The 26,993-nt window shown below is 33.0% G+C and overlaps 1 protein-coding gene across 1 annotated transcript in view; it reads right to left on the bottom strand.

Annotated features, from left to right (window-relative positions):
• The window catches only part of LOC143250002 (metal-response element-binding transcription factor 2-like), a 56,287-nt gene that overhangs the window by 15,841 nt on the left and 13,453 nt on the right, over positions 1 to 26,993 (bottom strand). Inside the window, exons 4-7 of the mRNA XM_076500638.1 lie at positions 26,180 to 26,256; positions 12,475 to 12,527; positions 10,522 to 10,633; positions 9,412 to 9,538 (exon numbers count right to left, since the gene is read on the bottom strand). Of these exons, the coding sequence (XP_076356753.1) occupies positions 9,412 to 9,538; positions 10,522 to 10,633; positions 12,475 to 12,527; positions 26,180 to 26,256 (369 nt within the window). The remainder of the gene's footprint in view (positions 1 to 9,411; positions 9,539 to 10,521; positions 10,634 to 12,474; positions 12,528 to 26,179; positions 26,257 to 26,993) is intronic.

Below are 26,993 nucleotides of genomic sequence, written 5' to 3'. Positions count from 1 at the left end.
TTAAAGCTACTCAGGATTAAAAACGTAGTTTCATGTTAAAATAAGAAGTCTTTCTGGAAAAAAAAAGTAATTTTGATTTTTTTTGGTAGTTACATAGTTGGTCAAATTGACCAATCCCATTCAGAATTATGGTAAAGAAAATAATAGATAAGATACAAAGTTTTACTGATTAAAAGCATTTGAAATTATTTAAAAGGTCTTAGGGATTACACAAAGAAAATTTGAGATTTGTGTGATGAAGTATTTGTAATCTTAAAATGTAAACTACTTTACACATGAACTATTCAAAACAAATACTCAATATGTTCATAAACAAATCTTTATTTTAATTTATTAAAAATACTTCACTAAAAATGATTTTTTTGTATGTGAAAGACTTACAATGTTAACTTAAGAGACTGCTAAATCTTGTGAAAATATACACACTATATTGAAAGTTAAATGTAAATTGATACTTTTAAATGAATACAAAGAGGTCACATGGTCAGTCAAACTGACCGAGTTTGTATTGCGAGAATGTTAAGCTTTAGTTACTTTTCTTGAAACATAGAACAGGAAATAACCAAAAACAATGATTTCTAGTACTTAGGATTTGTACTCGTGTGTCACACTTGCTAAGGCTCACCATAAGCTTCATTCATTCTCTCAAGAAGAGAGGTATTTCATAGATGCATTTCAGCAAAACAAAAAATCATCAAATTACTATACTGGTACAAATAAAACCACTGTAACTTATTTGTCTTTCTGAATAAGTTATACACGAGTTAAAAACCTCATATCTACCCAGAGCAATAACTTACTAGATTAGGTATTCTTCATATTTTCTAGTCATATTCAAGTTCCCATTGAAGCCAGTTACAAATGACTGTAAGATTTACATAGTTTGGAATGTACACTTCATGTTGTTATAAACATGTATTTAAGACAAGTAAGTATTAGTAGACGAAAGATTTCAAAAGAATGGAATAGTGAGAGGGGCAACCATCAAAGGTTTGTAAAATATATTGGTATCTCAGCAAATCAAGATGAGAGGTTCTTGTTTTGTATTATAGCTTGTAAAAGTGTGAAGTTTGAGTTTCTAATTCATTAACTACTCTCTGGTAACTGTAATAAGATACACTGAACAATAGGATATGATATTCCTTATGGCACACATTGTCTGGTAACTGTAATAAGATACACTGAACAATAGGATATGATATTCCTTATGTCACACATTGTCTGGTAACTGTAATAAGATACACTGAACAATAGGATATGATATTCCTTATGGCACACATTGTCTGGTAACTGTAATAAGATACACTGAACAATAGGATATGACATTCCTTATGGCACACATTGTCTGGTAACTGTAATAAGATACACTGAACAATAGGATATGACATTCCTTATAGCACACATTGTCTGGTAACTGTAATAAGATACACTGAACAATAGGATATGACATTCCTTATGGCACACATTGTCTGGTAACTGTAATAAGATACACTGAACAATAGGATATGATATTCCTTATGGCACACATTGTCTGGTAACTGTAATAAGATACACTGAACAATAGGATATGACATTCCTTATGGCACACATTGTCTGGTAACTGTACTAAGATACACTGAACAATAGGATATGACATTCCTTATGGCACACATTGTCTGGTAACTGTAATAAGATACACTGAACAATAGGATATGACATTCCTTATGGCACACATTGTCTGGTAACTGTAATAAGATACACTGAACAATAGGATATGACATTCCTTATAGCACACATTGTCTGGTAACTGTAATAAGATACACTGAACAATAGGATATGACATTCCTTATGGCACACATTGTCTGGTAACTGTAATAAGATACACTGAACAATAGGATATGACATTCCTTATGGCACACATTGTCTGGTAACTGTAATAAGATACACTGAACAATAGGATATGACATTCCTTATGGCACACATTGTCTGGTAACTGTAATAAGATACACTGAACAATAGGATGACATTCCTTATGGCACACATTGTCTGGTAACTGTAATAAGATACACTGAACAATAGGATATGATATTCCTTATGGCACACATTGTCTGGTAACTGTAATAAGATACACTGAAAAATAGGATATGATATTCCTTATGGCACACATTGTCTGGTAACTGTAATAAGATACACTGAACAATAGGATATGATATTCCTTATGGCACACATTGTCTGGTAACTGTAATAAGATACACTGAAAAATAGGATATGATATTCCTTATGGCACACATTGTCTGGTAACTGTAATAAGATACACTGAACAATAGGATATGATATTCCTTATGGCACACATTGTCTGGTAACTGTAATAAGATACACTGAACAACAGGATATGATATTCCTTATGGCACACATTGTCTAGTAACTGTAATAAGATACACTGAACAACAGGATATGATATTCCTTATGGCACACATTGTCTGGTAACTGTAATAAGATACACTGAACAATAGGATATGATATTCCTTATGGCACACATTGTCTGGTAACTGTAATAAGATACACTGAACAATAGGATATGACATTCCTTATGGCACACATTGTCTGGTAACTGTAATAAGATACACTGAACAATAGGATATGACATTCCTTATGGCACACATTGTCTGGTAACTGTAATAAGATACACTGAACAATAGGATATGACATTCCTTATGGCACACATTGTCTGGTAACTGTAATAAGATACACTGAACAATAGGATATGATATTCCTTATGGCACACATTGTCTGGTAACTGTAATAAGATACACTGAACAATAGGATATGACACACATATGACATTGTCTGGTAACTGTAATAAGATACACTGAACAATAGGATATGACATTCCTTATGGCACACATTGTCTGGTAACTGTAATAAGATACACTGAACAATAGGATATGATATTTCTTACTACAACCATTGTCTGGTAACTGTAACAAGATACACTGAACAATAGGATATGATATTCCTTATGGCACACATTGTCTGGTAACTGTAATAAGATACACTGAACAATAGGATATGATATTCCTTATGGCACACATTGTCTGGTAACTGTAATAAGATACACTGAACAATAGGATATGACATTCCTTATGGCACACATTGTCTGGTAACTGTAATAAGATACACTGAACAATAGGATATGATATTCCTTATGGCACACATTGTCTGGTAACTGTAATAAGATACACTGAACAATGGGATATGATATTCCTTATGGCAACACATTGTCTGGTAACTGTAATAAGATACACTGAACAATAGGATATGATATTCCTTATGGCACACATTGTCTGGTAACTGTAATAAGATACACTGAACAATAGGATATGATATTCCTTATGGCACACATTGTCTGGTAACTGTAATAAGATACACTGAACAATAGGATATGACATTCCTTATGGCACACATTGTCTGGTAACTGTAATAAGATACACTGAACAATAGGATATGACATTCCTTATGGCACACATTGTCTGGTAACTGTAATAAGATACACTGAACAATAGGATATGACATTCCTTATGGCACACATTGTCTGGTAACTGTAATAAGATACACTGAACAATAGGATATGACATTCCTTATGGCACACATTGTCTGGTAACTGTAATAAGATACACTGAACAATAGGATATGACATTCCTTATGGCACACATTGTCTGGTAACTGTAATAAGATACACTGAACAATAGGATATGACATTCCTTATGGCACACATTGTCTGGTAACTGTAATAAGATACACTGAACAATAGGATATGACATTCCTTATGGCACACATTGTCTGGTAACTGTAATAAGATACACTGAACAATAGGATATGACATTCCTTATGGCACACATTGTCTGGTAACTGTAATAAGATACACTGAACAATAGGATATGACATTCCTTATGGCACACATTGTCTGGTAACTGTAATAAGATACACTGAACAATAGGATATGACATTCCTTATGGCACACATTGTCTGGTAACTGTAATAAGATACACTGAACAATAGGATATGACATTCCTTATGGCACACATTGTCTGGTAACTGTAATAAGATACACTGAACAATAGGATATGACATTCCTTATGGCACACATTGTCTGGTAACTGTAATAAGATACACTGAACAATAGGATATGACATTCCTTATGGCACACATTGTCTGGTAACTGTAATAAGATACACTGAACAATAGGATATGACATTCCTTATGGCACACATTGTCTGGTAACTGTAATAAGATACACTGAACAATAGGATATGACATTCCTTATGGCACACATTGTCTGGTAACTGTAATAAGATACACTGAACAATAGGATATGACATTCCTTATGGCACACATTGTCTGGTAACTGTAATAAGATACACTGAACAATAGGATATGACATTCCTTATGGCACACATTGTCTGGTAACTGTAATAAGATACACTGAACAATAGGATATGACATTCCTTATGGCACACATTGTCTGGTAACTGTAATAAGATACACTGAACAATAGGATATGACATTCCTTATGGCACACATTGTCTGGTAACTGTAATAAGATACACTGAACAATAGGATATGACATTCCTTATGGCACACATTGTCTGGTAACTGTAATAAGATACACTGAACAATAGGATATGACATTCCTTATGGCACACATTGTCTGGTAACTGTAATAAGATACACTGAACAATAGGATATGACATTCCTTATGGCACACATTGTCTGGTAACTGTAATAAGATACACTGAACAATAGGATATGATATTCCTTATGGCACACATTGTCTGGTAACTGTAATAAGATACACTGAACAATAGGATATGATATTCCTTATGGCACACATTGTCTGGTAACTGTAATAAGATACACTGAACAATAGGATATGATATTCCTTATGGCACACATTGTCTGGTAACTGTAATAAGATACACTGAACAATAGGATATGATATTCCTTATGGCACACATTGTCTGGTAACTGTAATAAGATACACTGAACAATAGGATATGATATTCCTTATGGCACACATTGTCTGGTAACTGTAATAAGATACACTGAACAATAGGATATGATATTCCTTATGGCACACATTGTCTGGTAACTGTAATAAGATACACTGAACAATAGGATATGATATTCCTTATGGCACACATTGTCTGGTAACTGTAATAAGATACACTGAACAATAGGATATGACATTCCTTATGGCACACATTGTCTGGTAACTGTAATAAGATACACTGAACAATAGGATATGACATTCCTTATGGCACACATTGTCTGGTAACTGTAATAAGATACACTGAACAATAGGATATGACATTCCTTATGGCACACATTGTCTGGTAACTGTAATAAGATACACTGAACAATAGGATATGATATTCCTTATGGCACACATTGTCTGGTAACTGTAATAAGATACACTGAACAATAGGATATGATATTCCTTATGGCACACATTGTCTGGTAACTGTAATAAGATACACTGAACAATAGGATATGATATTCCTTATGGCACACATTGTCTGGTAACTGTAATAAGATACACTGAACAATAGGGATATGACTGTAATTACACTGAACTTATGGCACACATTGTCTGGTAACTGTAATAAGATACACTGAACAATAGGATATGACATTCCTTATGGCACACATTGTCTGGTAACTGTAATAAGATACACTGAACAATAGGATATGACATTCCTTATGGCACACATTGTCTGGTAACTGTAATAAGATACACTGAACAATAGGATATGACATTCCTTATGGCACACATTGTCTGGTAACTGTAATAAGATACACTGAACAATAGGATATGACATTCCTTATGGCACACATTGTCTGGTAACTGTAATAAGATACACTGAACAATAGGATATGACATTCCTTATGGCACACATTGTCTGGTAACTGTAATAAGATACACTGAACAATAGGATATGACATTCCTTATGGCACACATTGTCTGGTAACTGTAATAAGATACACTGAACAATAGGATATGACATTCCTTATGGCACACATTGTCTGGTAACTGTAATAAGATACACTGAACAATAGGATATGACATTCCTTATGGCACACATTGTCTGGTAACTGTAATAAGATACACTGAACAATAGGATATGACATTCCTTATGGCACACATTGTCTGGTAACTGTAATAAGATACACTGAACAATAGGATATGACATTCCTTATGGCACACATTGTCTGGTAACTGTAATAAGATACACTGAACAATAGGATATGACATTCCTTATGGCACACATTGTCTGGTAACTGTAATAAGATACACTGAACAATAGGATATGACATTCCTTATGGCACACATTGTCTGGTAACTGTAATAAGATACACTGAACAATAGGATATGATATTCCTTATGGCACACATTGTCTGGTAACTGTAATAAGATACACTGAACAATAGGATATGATATTCCTTATGGCACACATTGTCTGGTAACTGTAATAAGATACACTGAACAATAGGATATGATATTCCTTATGGCACACATTGTCTGGTAACTGTAATAAGATACACTGAACAATAGGATATGATATTCCTTATGGCACACATTGTCTGGTAACTGTAATAAGATACACTGAACAATAGGATATGATATTCCTTATGGCACACATTGTCTGGTAACTGTAATAAGATACACTGAACAATAGGATATGATATTCCTTATGGCACACATTGTCTGGTAACTGTAATAAGATACACTGAACAATAGGATATGATATTCCTTATGGCACACATTGTCTGGTAACTGTAATAAGATACACTGAACAATAGGATATGATATTCCTTATGGCACACATTGTCTGGTAACTGTAATAAGATACACTGAACAATAGGATATGACATTCCTTATGGCACACATTGTCTGGTAACTGTAATAAGATACACTGAACAATAGGATATGACATTCCTTATGGCACACATTGTCTGGTAACTGTAATAAGATACACTGAACAATAGGATATGATATTCCTTATGGCACACATTGTCTGGTAACTGTAATAAGATACACTGAACAATAGGATATGACACACTTATGGACATTGTCTGGTAACTGTAATAAGATACACTGAACAATAGGATATGACATTCCTTATGGCACACATTGTCTGGTAACTGTAATAAGATACACTGAACAATAGGATATGATATTTCTTACTACAACCATTGTCTGGTAACTGTAATAAGATACACTGAACAATAGGATATGATATTCCTTATGGCACACATTGTCTGGTAACTGTAATAAGATACACTGAACAATAGGATATGATATTCCTTATGGCACACATTGTCTGGTAACTGTAATAAGATACACTGAACAATAGGATATGACATTCCTTATGGCACACATTGTCTGGTAACTGTAATAAGATACACTGAACAATAGGATATGACATTCCTTATGGCACACATTGTCTGGTAACTGTAATAAGATACACTGAACAATAGGATATGACATTCCTTATGGCACACATTGTCTGGTAACTGTAATAAGATACACTGAACAATAGGATATGACATTCCTTATGGCACACATTGTCTGGTAACTGTAATAAGATACACTGAACAATAGGATATGACATTCCTTATGGCACACATTGTCTGGTAACTGTAATAAGATACACTGAACAATAGGATATGACATTCCTTATGGCACACATTGTCTGGTAACTGTAATAAGATACACTGAACAATAGGATATGACATTCCTTATGGCACACATTGTCTGGTAACTGTAATAAGATACACTGAACAATAGAATATGACATTCCTTATGGCACACATTGTCTGGTAACTGTAATAAGATACACTGAACAATAGGATATGACATTCCTTATGGCACACATTGTCTGGTAACTGTAATAAGATACACTGAACAATAGGATATGACATTCCTTATGGCACACATTGTCTGGTAACTGTAATAAGATACACTGAACAATAGGATATGACATTCCTTATGGCACACATTGTCTGGTAACTGTAATAAGATAGACTGAACAATAGGATATGACATTCCTTATGGCACACATTGTCTGGTAACTGTAATAAGATACACTGAACAATAGGATATGACATTCCTTATGGCACACATTGTCTGGTAACTGTAATAAGATACACTGAACAATAGGATATGACATTCCTTATGGCACACATTGTCTGGTAACTGTAATAAGATACACTGAACAATAGGATATGATATTCCTTATGGCACACATTGTCTGGTAACTGTAATAAGATACACTGAACAATAGGATATGATATTCCTTATGGCACATTGTCTGGTAACTGTAATAAGATACACTGAACAATAGGATATGACATTCCTTATGGCACACATTGTGTGGTAACTGTAATAAGATACACTGAACAATAGGATATGACATTCCTTATGGCACACATTGTCTGGTAACTGTAATAAGATACACTGAACAATAGGATATGACATTCCTTATGGCACACATTGTCTGGTAACTGTAATAAGATACACTGAACAATAGGATATGACATTCCTTATGGCACACATTGTCTGGTAACTGTAATAAGATACACTGAACAATAGGATATGACATTCCTTATGGCACACATTGTCTGGTAACTGTAATAAGATACACTGAACAATAGGATATGATATTCCTTATGGCACACATTGTCTGGTAACTGTAATAAGATACACTGAACAATAGGATATGATATTCCTTATGGCACACATTGTCTGGTAACTGTAATAAGATACACTGAACAATAGGATATGACATTCCTTATGGCACACATTGTCTGGTAGGTTTTAATCAACAAAAGAACAAGGCAACATTCCTTTTGACACAAAAAGTTATAATTGGCTTTAAAATACTTTTCTTTAAATTAAGAAATTAAAACATATTAGAATCTAAATTATAAACTATGTTTTAAGTGCCAAATTTACTAATGTACTTTGATAATAAAGTTGTAATAATTCTCTAAAATTTCATGACTTGAACTGTCCATAACAAGTGTTAAACATTGTAACAATGCCACTACTAAAGAAGTCCTTTATGCTTCAACAGCCAGAAATCACTACAGCAATAACAGAAACTAAATTGGTCTGCTGAATGTCAAAGGACAAAATTTTACTAAAACGTTTATTTAAACACTTCTCTTTGTTGTCCAAATTTGATTTATTCTCTGTTTAAAACTTCCCCAAATTCTGCTATTTATTACAAATTACTTGTAACTTATCTGGTGAAAATAAATGTGTTTGAATACCACAATGCTCTTTATATTAACTGCTGTAGAACGCGTCTCTTATCAGTTTATGTTAAATATGAAAAACCAAAAGTACCAGGAATGTGTCACACCAACCTCTCCTTGAAGTTGAAATAACAACCAATTAGAATTCAGGAAAGAGATGATGGAAGAGTCAATATCAAAATATTTTTTGTTGTTTTGGATAGTAAGGTTGAACATGATGAGGTGAGCCACATCTATCCTACATGTGAGAGAAGGAGTGTATAAGAAATACTTTAAAGATTAAACACAAAGCCTAACATACTGAAAACAGAATATAACTGGCATGAACATAGACACAAAAATACATTTTCAAGGCTACTTTTCAATAACCTAAACTGCTCTGTTGTAATATGATGGAGCAAACAAACACACAGACATATATAAAATGTCAATTAAACACTACAACACAACACTAGTGCTTAGTGTTTTTAAACTTAACACCAGTTACGCGCCTTAAGCTATACAATGTTATTTGAACTTTCACCATACGTTATCAAACTTAGAATTCAAAAGTTATAAGCTCTTAACCTTACCATTAAGCCCATGATGGACAATGAAGTTTTATAATTTGGTGCATATGAAATAACGTGTATCTATGTTTTTAGTTTATAAATGCTGGATCTGAATCTTTTTCTTCCTTAAAATCTCTACATTTAATCAAACTATAAATTTTATTTCTTCCAAGGTCATACAAATAGCACATTGGAAAAAAGTGTAAAAACCACAATTTACTCCTGGCAAATCACTGTTTTTTAAATAATAATTACACATACACAAATTATTTTTAATGTTGTAATCCTATCTGTTTCCAATAATTTGCTCCATTAGTAAAAATATAAACATATATCAATCATTGGTAGAAACTAATTACACATACAGCAGCAACTGTCTAAAAAGAACTTGTATAATAATGCTTGCACTAACTTTCCAAAATCCATAACAGGAGTTGACATTATTACTTAATGTTCTCTAGTAGGCAATAGATTAACATTTAACAACTATCAGTTTATAAGGAACAACTATACATCAAACTTTATTTGGATTAACTTTTAACAACTATTAGTTTATAAGGAACACCTGCACATCAAACTTTATTTAGATTAACTTTTAACAACTATTAGTTTATAAGGAACAACTACACATCAAACTTTATTTAAAAGATAAAACAAAAACTATTCTCACCATTTTAAAGCTAATCTGGATATAAATTCTGGTCCACCTTTACACACTGAGCAAACAAAAATATAAAATCTGTCTCCAAACAGAAGAGGGAAATCTAAACACTGCAGACATGCTGAAGGAGAAAAAAAATGAATATAATCTCAGGTCTTTGAGAGAACTGTTAATGGATTCTGCCATGTTTACAAAGTGTATGTGGAAAGCCATTATGTGGGGAACAACAAAGGTTTTAGATACAAATGGGTATAATTTCACAGTAAATCACAACAACATTCACTGAAACATGAGTTAAAGTTATAAAAAGTGTCTAGCCAATAATAAATCTTGAAATATACTTTAACCACTGCATATCTAAATCATACTTTTTTTTTAAACTGGTGGAAAGTAAAAAAATGTTTTTATATAAATATTATTTGTTTTCCCTCCATAATTCTGCAGTAATTACAAAATAATAGATATTTCAAGAGCAATGTTACCACACACATTTCAAATGGAGTGACAAAATTATGGAAGTTCTATATACACACAGCAGTCTGCCATAGTTTCAGGATATATTTTTTTTCTTTCTTTAGAGGGAAGAGATTCTACACACTTATCACTCTGACCATCCTCTGTCCCACATTCATTCTTTAATGAATTTGTTATTGTTTTTAAATAGATGAAGTATGCATTTCTTGAGTGTGAACATCTTTCATTGTCATAACATTCGAACACCTTGTTTTTAACTATTAATTTCTGACAAGGGACATTAACTTTCAGAATAATATTATAGACAAAACTCATTAACAGAATCCTATGAACACCTTTTTCTGTATTGTGTCTTCTGACCTGCCAATATTTATTTTTATCCCTACTTCTGCATTGTGTCTTCTGACCTGCCAATATTTATTTTTATCCCTACTTCTGCATTGCATCTTCTGACCTGCCAATATTTATTTTTATCCATACATCTGCATTGTGTCTTCTGACCTGTCAATATTTATTTTTATCCCTACTTCTGCATTGTGTCTTCTGACCTGTCAATATTTATTTTTATCCCTACTTCTGCATTGTGTCTTCTGACCTGTCAATATTTATTTTTATCCCTACTTCTGCATTGTGTCTTCTGACCTGCCAATATTTATTTTTATCCCTACTTCTGCATTGTGTCTTCTGACCTGCCAATATTTATTTTTATCCCTACTTCTGCATTGTGTCTTCTGACCTGTCAATATTTATTTTTATCCCTACTTCTGTATTGTGTCTTCTGATCTGTCAATATTTAATTTTATCCCTACTTCTGTATTGTGTCTTCTGACCTGTCAATACTTATTTTTATCCCTACTTCTGTATTGCATCTTCTGACCTGCCAATATTTATTTTTATCCCTACTTCTGTATTGTGTCTTCTGACCTGCCAATATTTATTTTTATCCCTACTTCTGTATTATGTCTTCTGACCTGTCAATATCTATTTTTATCCCTACTTCTGTATTGTGTCTTCTGACCTGCCAAAATTTATTTTTATCCCAACATATTTAAGATTTATAAAAAACTAAAATTCAAATTTGATAAGATATTATGCATAATGCAAGTGTCATAAAAATGGGATTCCACAAATCTGAGCGTGCAAACTATTCATGTGTAGCTTTATGGCCCAGATTTATTACTTGATACTACTAAATAAGAACTGTTAATTTGATATATTCTTATTTTTGAAATTCTGTATGTTACAAGTGATAATAACTATTAACCACATAAAGTTTCAACACTTCATTTCAGAACTTTTGTCAAAGTGTTTATTTTGGAGTAAAACCTTTCTCCAGATGAGTAATATCCACAATAGTATAGAATGTAAATAAATATAAAAAAAACAAAGACAACTTCACAAAGATAAAATGTGTAAAAAAAGCAGTATAAATATTATAAAGTTTTGATCTACATGTTCATATCTAAAGAATTTCTAACAAGATCCTACCTTCATGAAACCATTGCTTACATCGACAGCATTGAAGCATCTTCAAATACCACCTAAAATAAAGACAAATAAAAGTGAAAATTCTGTTTTAAAAATATAAATATTGACAATTTGTAACTTGCTCAGACTTTGAGTCTAGTTAATATAACAATTATTTTGTGATCTACTATATTTCTTTGTTAGTAGAGTGACAGATACTTCTAGTTAGTGTAATAACATTTTTTAAATTCTTTACTCTCACTTAGCTAAAAATGAATTATTAGTAAAAAATATTGGTACTAGAGAAATGAAAGTAGAATGTTGAAAAATATTTCCAGTTGTTTCTAAAAAGTTGCAACCTTAAGAAAGATTACACTGGAAAACATTGTACATTATCAACAAAACTCCCACTAAGAGTTTTGAGGTAGTGGCCCAGCGGGTCCAGAAGAAAAACATGAAACCGCTGAAGTGCACTGAAGGTTAAATCTGAAATGTGGGGAAAATTAGAAAGTGCTATAAGCGTACAATACAATATTATATGGTGCTATAAGCGTACAATATTATATGGTGCCATAAGCGTACAATATTATATGGTGCCATAAGCGTACAATATTATATGGTGCCATAAGCGTACAATATTATATGGTGCCATAAGCGTACAATATTATATGGTGCCATAAGCGTACAATATTATATGGTGCCATAAGCGCATAACATTATATATGGTGCCATAAAGCATTACATATATATGGTGCCATAAGCGTACAATATTATATGGTGCCATAAGCGTATAACATTATATGGTGCCATAAGCATACAATATTATATGGTGCCATAAGCGCATACAATATTATATGGTGCCATAAGCGCACAATATTATATGGTGCTATAAGCGTGCAATATATATGGTGCTATAAAGCATTACAATATTATATGGTGCCATAAGCGTACAATATTATATGGTGCCATAAGCGTACAATATTATATGGTGCCATAAGCGTACAATATTATATGGTGCCATAAGCGTACAATATTATATGGTGCCATAAGCGTACAATATTATATGGTGCTATAAGCGTACAATATTATATGGTGCTATAAGCGTACAATATTATATGGTGCTATAAGCGTACAATATTATATGGTGCTATAAGCGTACAATACTCCCAAAATTAGCTCAACAATAAAATTTTAAAATTACATTGAAATAAACTTTCATAAGAATTTCTATTATTGCAGACAAGACTGTGATAAAAAACAAGTATCAACATAAACCATAACACACCTTCTGAAATATAAACCATTCAAGTTGAATATGTGATACACTACGTTTTAAGTAAATCAAACTTACTACCACTATTATTCAATCTGAGTGAAATATAGTGATTTCTTTTCTCAGTACATTATTAAAAACATCTCAAGATGCCCAATTCTTAAACTTGCATATTTTCCACAAGTGACCCTTTTGCAAAAGAGCACAACCCAAGCCACAGTTGACCCCCCTTGCTTACCACAAGGGCATACTCAGTGTGCCCAATATTTGTATCACCAGAGACCATAAAGGTTTTTTAATAAGGTCCATCAAACTTAAATCTCGTGATAAATTGTTTGTATGGCCTTCAATAAAATATGTGATTATTCAATCAACTATACAATTATGGAGTATTTAATAAAATATTCCAACTTCTCCCACTTTCTAGAAATACAAAATGTCTAGCTGTCAAAAGGTTGATAGAACCTAACATTAGTAAGTTCAGTATACATTAAACTTTATAAAATCTTCTTACACCAGTTACATTCAAATTTCATCCCAATTTCAAATTTCTGGCTTATTGTAAAATCAAAAATGCAACCTGTATTTGATAATTTTCGGGTTGTAAAATTGACTCAGTTAACAAGCAGGTTTTATTAACATATTTTTCCAAACATCTAGTTCAAAAAAGGAACAGCCATTCATGCATATTTGAATTAAACAAAAGTATTATTGATAACATGCATCTGTTTAGAAAGTTACAAGTTACTAGCACAGATCCATCAGTTCAAAATGTCCTCTCAAACTACTTCTGTCCATCAATACAATAGCTGTCTCTGTACATTTTCTCTGGTAAAAAGGTATTTATTATTAGACGTTATATGATGGTTCTAAAAACACTGACTTCAGTAGGGCTAAATGTTTAAAACATTAAACAAAATCTTCACTTTCAATGTCCAACACAGAATTAAATAACCATGTAAACAACAAAGCAAATAAGAGGAAAGGTTAATATAACTGTTAGATATTTGGAAACAAAGAAACTAAAGGGAGGAAAAGTAACATCAAGGTTCTATGTATGATACACTTCACTACTTTCAATATTGTATCTCTAAATTAATGAAGATATCAAACTGTAAATAAATAATAAGGTAAATAATCACCAAAAAACTGTATTCTAGTTAAAACATTAATTAGATGTGTACATGCCACAGCACATGCACTCATTTAATTTATAAGTTCTACAGTAACAGAAGGTACACACTAATATCATTTACAGAGAAACTTCCTTCTAAATACTCATTTATACAGTTATGCTAACCTTTCTTCATGTATTAAGGGGATAAGTTCAAGCTGTCATTACAGCTCTAGGTTACTTGTACTCATTAAAAGACATTCAACATAACACTTCTTCACAAGCTCTAGGTTACTTGTACTCATTAAAAGACATTCAACATAACACTTCTTCACAAGTTCTAGGTTACTTGTACTCGTTAAGAGACATTCAACATAACACTTCTTCACAAGTTCTAGGTTACTTGTACTCGTTAAGAGACATTCAACATAACACTTCTTCACAAGTTCTAGGTTACTTGTACTCGTTAAGAGACATTCAACATAACACTTCTTCACAAGCTCCAGGTTACTTGTACTCATTAAGACACATTCAACATAACACTTCTTCACAAGTTCTAGGTTACTTGTACTCATTAAAAGACATTCAACATAACACTTCTTCACAAGTTCTAGGTTACTTGTACTCGTTAAGAGACATTCAACATAACACTTCTTCACAAGCTCCAGGTTACTTGTACTCGTTAAGAGACATTCAACATAACACTTCTTCACAAGCTCCAGGTTACTTGTACTCATTAAGAGACATTCAACATAACACTTCTTCACAAGCTCCAGGTTACTTGTACTCATTAAGAGACATTCAACATAACACTTCTTCACAAGTTCTAGGTTACTTGTACTCATTAAGAGACATTCAACATAACACTTCTTCACAAGCTCTAGGTTACTTGTACTCGTTAAGAGACATTCAACATAACACTTCTTCACAAGTTCTAGGTTACTTGTACTCATTAAGAGACATTCAACATAACACTTCTTCACAAGTTCTAGGTTACTTCTACTCATTAAGATACATTCAACATAACACTTCTTCACAAGCTCTAGGTTACTTCTACTCATTAAGAGACATTCAACATAACACTTCTTCACAAGCTCCAGGTTACTTGTACTCATTAAGACACATTCAACATAACACTTCTTCACAAGCTCCAGGTTACTTGTACTCATTAAAAGACATTCAACATGACACTTCTTCACAAGCTCTAGGTTACTTCTACTCATTAAGATACACTCAACATAACACTTCTTCACAAGCTCCAGGTTACTTGTACTCATTAAGAGACATTCAACATAACACTTCTTCACAAGCTCCAGGTTACTTGTACTCATTAAGAGACATTCAACATAACACTTCTTCACAAGCTCCAGGTTACTTGTACTCATTAAGAGACATTCAACATAACACTTCTTTACAAGTTCTAGGTTACTTGTACTCATTAAGAGACATTCAACATAACACTTCTTAGAAAGTTCTAGGTTACTTGTACTCATTAAGAGACATTCAACATAACACTTCTTCACAAGCTCTAGGTTACATGTACTCATTAAGAGACATTCAACATAACACTTCTTTACAAGCTCTAGGTTACTTGTAATCATTAGGACACATTCAACATAACACTTCTTTACAAGCTCTAGGTTACTTGTACTCATTAAGAGACATTCAACATAACACTTCTTCACAAGCTCAGGTTACTTGTACTCATTAAGAGACATTCAACATAACACTTCTTCACAAGCTCCAGGTTACTTGTACTCATTAAGAGACATTCAACATAACACTTCTTCACAAGTTCTAGGTTACTTGTACTCATTAAGAGACATTCAACATAACACTTCTTTACAAGTTCTAGGTTACTTGTACTCATTAAGAGACATTCAACATAACACTTCTTCACAAGCTCCAGGTTACTTGTACTCATTAAGAGACATTCAACATAACACTTCTTTACAAGTTCTAGGTTACTTATACTCATTAAGAGACATTCAACATAACACTTCTTCACAAGCTCCAGGTTACTTGTACTCATTAAGAGACATTCAACATAACACTTCTTCACAAGCTCCAGGTTACTTGTACTCATTAAGACACATTCAACATAACACTTCTTCACAAGCTCCAGGTTACTTGTACTCATTAAGAGACATTCAACATAACACTTCTTTACAAGTTCTAGGTTACTTGTACTCATTAAGACACATTCAACATAACACTTCTTCACAAGCTCCAGGTTACTTGTACTCATTAAGAGACATTCAACATAACACTTCTTCACAAGTTCTAGGTTACTTGTACTCATTAAGAGACATTCAACATAACACTTCTTCACAAGTTCCAAGTTTCTTGTACTCATTAAGAGACATTCAACATAACACTTCTTCACAAGTTCTAGGTTACTTGTACTCATTAAGAGACATTCAACATAACACTTCTTTACAAGTTCTAGGTTACTTGTACTCATTAAGACACATTCAACATAACACTTCTTCACAAGCTCCAGGTTACTTATACTCATTAAGAGACATTCAACATAACACTTCTTTACAAGTTCTAGGTTACTTGTACTCATTAAGACACATTCAACATAACACTTCTTCACAAGCTCCAGGTTACTTGTACTCATTAAGAGACATTCAACATAACACTTCTTTACAAGTTCTAGGTTACTTGTACTCATTAAGAGACATTCAACATAACACTTCTTTACAAGTTCTAGGTTACTTGTACTCATTAAGAGACATTCAACATAACACTTCTTCACAAGTTCTAGGTTACTTGTATTCATTAAGAGACATTCAACATAACACTTCTTCACAAGTTCTAAGTTACTTTTACTCATTAAGAGACATTCATCTTAACACTTCTTTACAAGTTTTAGGTTACTTCTACTCATTAAGATACATTCAACATAACACTTCTTCACAAGCTCCAGGTTACTTGTACTCATTAAGACACATTCAACATAACACTCCTTCACAAGCTCCAGGTTACTTGTACTCATTAAAATACATTCAACATGACACTTCTTCACAAGCTCTAGGTTACTTCTACTCATTAAGATACACTCAACATAACACTTCTTCACAAGCTCCAGGTTACTTGTACTCATTAAGAGACATTCAACATAACACTTCTTCACAAGCTCCAGGTTACTTGTACTCATTAAGAGACATTCAACATAACACTTCTTCACAAGCTCCAGGTTACTTGTACTCATTAAGAGACATTCAACATAACACTTCTTTACAAGTTCTAGGTTACTTGTACTCATTAAGAGACATTCAACATAACACTTCTTCACAAGCTCTAGGTTACATGTACTCATTAAGAGACATTCAACATAACACTTCTTTACAAGCTCTAGGTTACTTGTAATCATTAGGACACATTCAACATAACACTTCTTTACAAGCTCTAGGTTACTTGTACTCATTAAGAGACATTCAACATAACACTTCTTCACAAGCTCCAGGTTACTTGTACTCATTAAGAGACATTCAACATAACACTTCTTCACAAGTTCTAGGTTACTTGTACTCATTAAGAGACATTCAACATAACACTTCTTTACAAGTTCTAGGTTACTTGTACTCATTAAGAGACATTCAACATAACACTTCTTCACAAGCTCCAGGTTACTTGTACTCATTAAGAGACATTCAACATAACACTTCTTCACAAGCTCAGGTTACTTGTACTCATTAAGAGACATTCAACATAACACTTCTTTACAAGTTCTAGGTTACTTATACTCATTAAGAGACATTCAACATAACACTTCTTCACAAGCTCCAGGTTACTTGTACTCATTAAGAGACATTCAACATAACACTTCTTCACAAGCTCCAGGTTACTTGTACTCATTAAGACACATTCAACATAACACTTCTTCACAAGCTCCAGGTTACTTGTACTCATTAAGAGACATTCAACATAACACTTCTTCACAAGTTCTAGGTTACTTGTACTCATTAAGAGACATTCAACATAACACTTCTTCACAAGTTCCAAGTTTCTTGTACTCATTAAGAGACATTCAACATAACACTTCTTCACAAGTTCTAGGTTACTTATACTCATTAAGAGACATTCAACATAACACTTCTTCACAAGTTCTAGGTTACTTGTACTCATTAAGAGACATTCAACATAACACTTCTTTACAAGTTCTAGGTTACTTGTACTCATTAAGACACATTCAACATAACACTTCTTCACAAGCTCCAGGTTACTTATACTCATTAAGAGACATTCAACATAACACTTCTTTACAAGTTCTAGGTTACTTGTACTCATTAAGACACATTCAACATAACACTTCTTCACAAGCTCCAGGTTACTTGTACTCATTAAGAGACATTCAACATAACACTTCTTTACAAGTTCTAGGTTACTTGTACTCATTAAGAGACATTCAACATAACACTTCTTTACAAGTTCTAGGTTACTTGTACTCATTAAGAGACATTCAACATAACACTTCTTCACAAGTTCTAGGTTACTTGTATTCATTAAGAGACATTCAACATAACACTTCTTCACAAGTTCGAAGTTACTTTTACTCATTAAGAGACATTCATCTTAACACTTCTTTACAAGCTCAGGGTTACTTATACTTATTAAAGGACATTCAACATAACACTTCTTCACAAGCTCCAGGTTACTTGTACTCATTAAGAGACATTCAACATAACACTTCTTCACAAGCTCCAGGTTACTTGTACTCATTAAGAGACATTCAACATAACACTTCTTTACAAGTTCTAGGTTACTTGTACTCATTAAGAGACATTCAACATAACACTTCTTAGAAAGTTCTAGGTTACTTGTACTCATTAAGAGACATTCAACATAACACTTCTTCACAAGCTCTAGGTTACATGTACTCATTAAGAGACATTCAACATAACACTTCTTTACAAGCTCTAGGTTACTTGTAATCATTAGGACACATTCAACATAACACTTCTTTACAAGCTCTAGGTTACTTGTACTCATTAAGAGACATTCAACATAACACTTCTTCACAAGCTCCAGGTTACTTGTACTCATTAAGAGACATTCAACATAACACTTCTTCACAAGCTCCAGGTTACTTGTACTCATTAAGACACATTCAACATAACACTTCTTCACAAGTTCTAGGTTACTTGTACTCATTAAAAGACATTCAACATAACACTTCTTCACAAGTTCTAGGTTACTTGTACTCGTTAAGAGACATTCAACATAACACTTCTTCACAAGCTCCAGGTTACTTGTACTCGTTAAGAGACATTCAACATAACACTTCTTCACAAGCTCCAGGTTACTTGTACTCATTAAGAGACATTCAACATAACACTTCTTCACAAGCTCCAGGTTACTTGTACTCATTAAGAGACATTCAACATAACACTTCTTCACAAGTTCTAGGTTACTTGTACTCATTAAGAGACATTCAACATAACACTTCTTCACAAGCTCTAGGTTACTTGTACTCGTTAAGAGACATTCAACATAACACTTCTTCACAAGTTCTAGGTTACTTGTACTCATTAAGAGACATTCAACATAACACTTCTTCACAAGTTCTAGGTTACTTCTACTCATTAAGATACATTCAACATAACACTTCTTCACAAGCTCTAGGTTACTTCTACTCATTAAGAGACATTCAACATAACACTTCTTCACAAGCTCCAGGTTACTTGTACTCATTAAGACACATTCAACATAACACTTCTTCACAAGCTCCAGGTTACTTGTACTCATTAAAAGACATTCAACATGACACTTCTTCACAAGCTCTAGGTTACTTCTACTCATTAAGATACACTCAACATAACACTTCTTCACAAGCTCCAGGTTACTTGTACTCATTAAGAGACATTCAACATAACACTTCTTCACAAGCTCCAGGTTACTTGTACTCATTAAGAGACATTCAACATAACACTTCTTCACAAGTTCTAGGTTACTTGTACTCATTAAGAGACATTCAACATAACACTTCTTAGAAAGTTCTAGGTTACTTGTACTCATTAAGAGACATTCAACATAACACTTCTTCACAAGCTCTAGGTTACATGTACTCATTAAGAGACATTCAACATAACACTTCTTTACAAGCTCTAGGTTACTTGTAATCATTAGGACACATTCAACATAACACTTCTTTACAAGCTCTAGGTTACTTGTACTCATTAAGAGACATTCAACATAACACTTCTTCACAAGCTCCAGGTTACTTGTACTCATTAAGAGACATTCAACATAACACTTCTTCACAAGCTCAGGTTACTTGTACTCATTAAGAGACATTCAACATAACACTTCTTCACAAGTTCTAGGTTACTTGTACTCATTAAGAGACATTCAACATAACACTTCTTTACAAGTTCTAGGTTACTTGTACTCATTAAGAGACATTCAACATAACACTTCTTCACAAGCTCCAGGTTACTTGTACTCATTAAGAGACATTCAACATAACACTTCTTCACAAGCTCCAGGTTACTTGTACTCATTAAGAGACATTCAACATAACACTTCTTTACAAGTTCTAGGTTACTTATACTCATTAAGAGACATTCAACATAACACTTCTTCACAAGCTCCAGGTTACTTGTACTCATTAAGAGACATTCAACATAACACTTCTTCACAAGCTCCAGGTTACTTGTACTCATTAAGACACATTCAACATAACACTTCTTCACAAGCTCCAGGTTACTTGTACTCATTAAGAGACATTCAACATAACACTTCTTTACAAGTTCTAGGTTACTTGTACTCATTAAGACACATTCAACATAACACTTCTTCACAAGCTCCAGGTTACTTGTACTCATTAAGAGACATTCAACATAACACTTCTTCACAAGTTCTAGGTTACTTGTACTCATTAAGAGACATTCAACATAACACTTCTTCACAAGTTCCAAGTTTCTTGTACTCATTAAGAGACATTCAACATAACACTTCTTCACAAGTTCTAGGTTACTTATACTCATTAAGAGACATTCAACATAACACTTCTTCACAAGTTCTAGGTTACTTGTACTCATTAAGAGACATTCAACATAACACTTCTTTACAAGTTCTAGGTTACTTGTACTCATTAAGACACATTCAACATAACACTTCTTCACAAGCTCCAGGTTACTTATACTCATTAAGAGACATTCAACATAACACTTCTTTACAAGTTCTAGGTTACTTGTACTCATTAAGACACATTCAACATAACACTTCTTCACAAGCTCCAGGTTACTTGTACTCATTAAGAGACATTCAACATAACACTTCTTTACAAGTTCTAGGTTACTTGTACTCATTAAGAGACATTCAACATAACACTTCTTTACAAGTTCTAGGTTACTTGTACTCATTAAGAGACATTCAACATAACACTTCTTTACAAGTTCTAGGTTACTTGTACTCATTAAGAGACATTCAACATAACACTTCTTCACAAGTTCTAGGTTACTTGTATTCATTAAGAGACATTCAACATAACACTTCTTCACAAGTTCTAAGTTACTTTTACTCATTAAGAGACATTCATCTTAACACTTCTTTACAAGTTTTAGGTTACTTCTACTCATTAAGATACATTCAACATAACACTTCTTCACAAGCTCCAGGTTACTTGTACTCATTAAGACACATTCAACATAACACTCCTTCACAAGCTCCAGGTTACTTGTACTCATTAAAATACATTCAACATGACACTTCTTCACAAGCTCTAGGTTACTTCTACTCATTAAGATACACTCAACATAACACTTCTTCACAAGCTCCAGGTTACTTGTACTCATTAAGAGACATTCAACATAACACTTCTTCACAAGCTCCAGGTTACTTGTACTCATTAAGAGACATTCAACATAACACTTCTTCACAAGCTCCAGGTTACTTGTACTCATTAAGAGACATTCAACATAACACTTCTTTACAAGTTCTAGGTTACTTGTACTCATTAAGAGACATTCAACATAACACTTCTTAGAAAGTTCTAGGTTACTTGTACTCATTAAGAGACATTCAACATAACACTTCTTCACAAGCTCTAGGTTACATGTACTCATTAAGAGACATTCAACATAACACTTCTTTACAAGCTCTAGGTTACTTGTAATCATTAGGACACATTCAACATAACACTTCTTTACAAGCTCTAGGTTACTTGTACTCATTAAGAGACATTCAACATAACACTTCTTCACAAGCTCCAGGTTACTTGTACTCATTAAGAGACATTCAACATAACACTTCTTCACAAGTTCTAGGTTACTTGTACTCATTAAGAGACATTCAACATAACACTTCTTTACAAGTTCTAGGTTACTTGTACTCATTAAGAGACATTCAACATAACACTTCTTCACAAGCTCCAGGTTACTTATACTCATTAAGAGACATTCAACATAACACTTCTTTACAAGTTCTAGGTTACTTGTACTCATTAAGACACATTCAACATAACACTTCTTCACAAGCTCCAGGTTACTTGTACTCATTAAGAGACATTCAACATAACACTTCTTTACAAGTTCTAGGTTACTTGTACTCATTAAGAGACATTCAACATAACACTTCTTTACAAGTTCTAGGTTACTTGTACTCATTAAGAGACATTCAACATAACACTTCTTCACAAGTTCTAGGTTACTTGTATTCATTAAGAGACATTCAACATAACACTTCTTCACAAGTTCGAAGTTACTTTTACTCATTAAGAGACATTCATCTTAACACTTCTTTACAAGTTCTAGGTTACTTGTACTCATTAAGAGACATTCATCTTAACACTTCTTTACAAGCTCAGGGTTACTTATACTTATTAAAGGACATTCAACATAACACTTCTTCACAAGCTCCAGGTTACTTGTACTCATTAAGAGACATTCAACATAACACTTCTTCACAAGCTCCAGGTTACTTGTACTCATTAAGAGACATTCAACATAACACTTCTTTACAAGTTCTAGGTTACTTGTACTCATTAAGAGACATTCAACATAACACTTCTTAGAAAGTTCTAGGTTACTTGTACTCATTAAGAGACATTCAACATAACACTTCTTCACAAGCTCTAGGTTACATGTACTCATTAAGAGACATTCAACATAACACTTCTTTACAAGCTCTAGGTTACTTGTAATCATTAGGACACATTCAACATAACACTTCTTTACAAGCTCTAGGTTACTTGTACTCATTAAGAGACATTCAACATAACACTTCTTCACAAGCTCCAGGTTACTTGTACTCATTAAGAGACATTCAACATAACACTTCTTCACAAGCTCCAGGTTACTTGTACTCATTAAGAGACATTCAACATAACACTTCTTCACAAGTTCTAGGTTACTTGTACTCATTAAGAGACATTCAACATAACACTTCTTTACAAGTTCTAGGTTACTTGTACTCATTAAGAGACATTCAACATAACACTTCTTCACAAGCTCCAGGTTACTTGTACTCATTAAGAGACATTCAACATAACACTTCTTCACAAGCTCCAGGTTACTTGTACTCATTAAGAGACATTCAACATAACACTTCTTTACAAGTTCTAGGTTACTTATACTCATTAAGAGACATTCAACATAACACTTCTTCACAAGCTCCAGGTTACTTGTACTCATTAAGAGACATTCAACATAACACTTCTTCACAAGCTCCAGGTTACTTGTACTCATTAAGACACATTCAACATAACACTTCTTCACAAGCTCCAGGTTACTTGTACTCATTAAGAGACATTCAACATAACACTTCTTTACAAGTTCTAGGTTACTTGTACTCATTAAGACACATTCAACATAACACTTCTTCACAAGCACCAGGTTACTTGTACTCATTAAGAGACATTCAACATAACACTTCTTCACAAGTTCTAGGTTACTTGTACTCATTAAGAGACATTCAACATAACACTTCTTCACAAGTTCAAGTTTCTTGTACTCATTAAGAGACATTCAACATAACACTTCTTCACAAGTTCTAGGTTACTTATACTCATTAAGAGACATTCAACATAACACTTCTTCACAAGTTCTAGGTTACTTGTACTCATTAAGAGACATTCAACATAACACTTCTTTACAAGTTCTAGGTTACTTGTACTCATTAAGACACATTCAACATAACACTTCTTCACAAGCTCCAGGTTACTTATACTCATTAAGAGACATTCAACATAACACTTCTTTACAAGTTCTAGGTTACTTGTACTCATTAAGACACATTCAACATAACACTTCTTCACAAGCTCCAGGTTACTTGTACTCATTAAGAGACATTCAACATAACACTTCTTTACAAGTTCTAGGTTACTTGTACTCATTAAGAGACATTCAACATAACACTTCTTTACAAGTTCTAGGTTACTTGTACTCATTAAGAGACATTCAACATAACACTTCTTCACAAGTTCTAGGTTACTTGTATTCATTAAGAGACATTCAACATAACACTTCTTCACAAGTTCTAAGTTACTTTTACTCATTAAGAGACATTCATCTTAACACTTCTTTACAAGTTCTAGGTTACTTGTACTCATTAAGAGACATTCATCTTAACACTTCTTTACAAGTTAAGGGTTACTTATACTTATTAAAGGACATTAAACATAACACTTCACAAGCACGAGGTTACGAATGACACGATACACAATTTCTACTTATATTTCCAAATTTATCAAAAACTAATTCTAGACAACATATAACTGAAAATTACGAAGAACGTGGTCAGTTATGAGGTTAAGTGACAAGGAGAACAGTTCATAAAGTTCTGCCACTCTCCTCAACTGTTTGTTTTCACCCCCTCAGAGCTGCCTTCAAAACTATTTGGAGAAACTTGAAATGAATGTGAAACTTTTCATTTTCCTACTTAATAAAATCCTGTAATATTACATGTTAAAATCACTACAATCTTATTACACTGATTAACTGTCATTGGTTGCATAATTTTTCTATCATACTCAACAAAAAAAAAATCTTAATTTTAACAAGACAGTTTGTGATTTTCCAAAAACAGTAGAGAGGTAAACTGATTTTTTCTTTTAGGACATACACTAAAATGTTATTACTACTGGCAAAAATGTATCATTTAATAGAAGTGGGTGTGAATATATCTTTGATTTTATTGTCACATTTTATACAACTTTCTATTCTTAAAAAAAAAAGTTTATCTTACTGGTCAGCTGTTCTATGATTTATTTTAATTATGAAATTAAGTTTCAGAAATAGACATATAATAGCCCACCAGAAAAAAAACATGACTCTTTGCACAGACATAAAGTATCCATTTTATACTAGAGAAAGGATTGAATCACTCACTCTCCTGGACCTCCACAATAGCAGTAACACTGCTCACTGTTGAATTTGTGTTGGGCATCCCAAGTTAAAGTATAAAGCTGTTGAAAAAAAAATTGTTTTACTCTCAGATCAGTTTGTAGGCATTAAAGAAACATTACTTCTATGAACTCTAACAAGAAAACTTGTTTTCAAACAAGATATACTTTTATCTCATGAAAGAGGTATACACCTTGTATGTACTCATATTACAAATACACACTTAATATTAGGAATTTAAACCATAGATATCTTGAAAGTTATGAAACTGAAAACTATTTTATTATGAAATGCTACTGGAGCCATATTGGAATTTCCTTAGCAATAACACAAACTCAGTAATTCTTACACACTAGACAAATGCTCCACCAACTAAACTAAGGTGTTTGACTCATTTTCAATAACTGAAGTCTTTTTTTAAGTGCAATTAACTTGTTGATGACTGAATACTATGAGACAAACATGTCTAATGTAAAAGTTGTTTTTTAATTAAACTATTTCTCAACAACTAATTCAACTACTGGCCTTGTCTCAGGTTTTCAGTAGCTTCAATATGTGATGACGAGAAACCTCCTTGAAATAAAAATGTATCTCAGAACGGCTAGTATGGGTATTAACACTTATTGATAAGGAGAGAACAATGTGTCTGGCAATGGTCACTTTCAAACTCTCTCTTTCGTAACCTAAAGAGGAGCTAGGAAGATCAAAATATTGTTCTCTCCCTGAAAATAAATGTTAACATCCATACCAGCCATTCCGAGATATTTTTATTTTCAATTTTATTATCTCTGTCTTCAGA

This window comes from Tachypleus tridentatus, chromosome 4 (assembly GCF_004210375.1).
Source record: "Tachypleus tridentatus isolate NWPU-2018 chromosome 4, ASM421037v1, whole genome shotgun sequence".
In the NCBI taxonomy this organism is placed as follows: Eukaryota; Metazoa; Arthropoda; class Merostomata; order Xiphosura; family Limulidae; genus Tachypleus; species Tachypleus tridentatus.
Note: the sequence above shows the minus strand (reverse complement) of the source record. Positions and strands in the feature narration are given on the sequence as shown.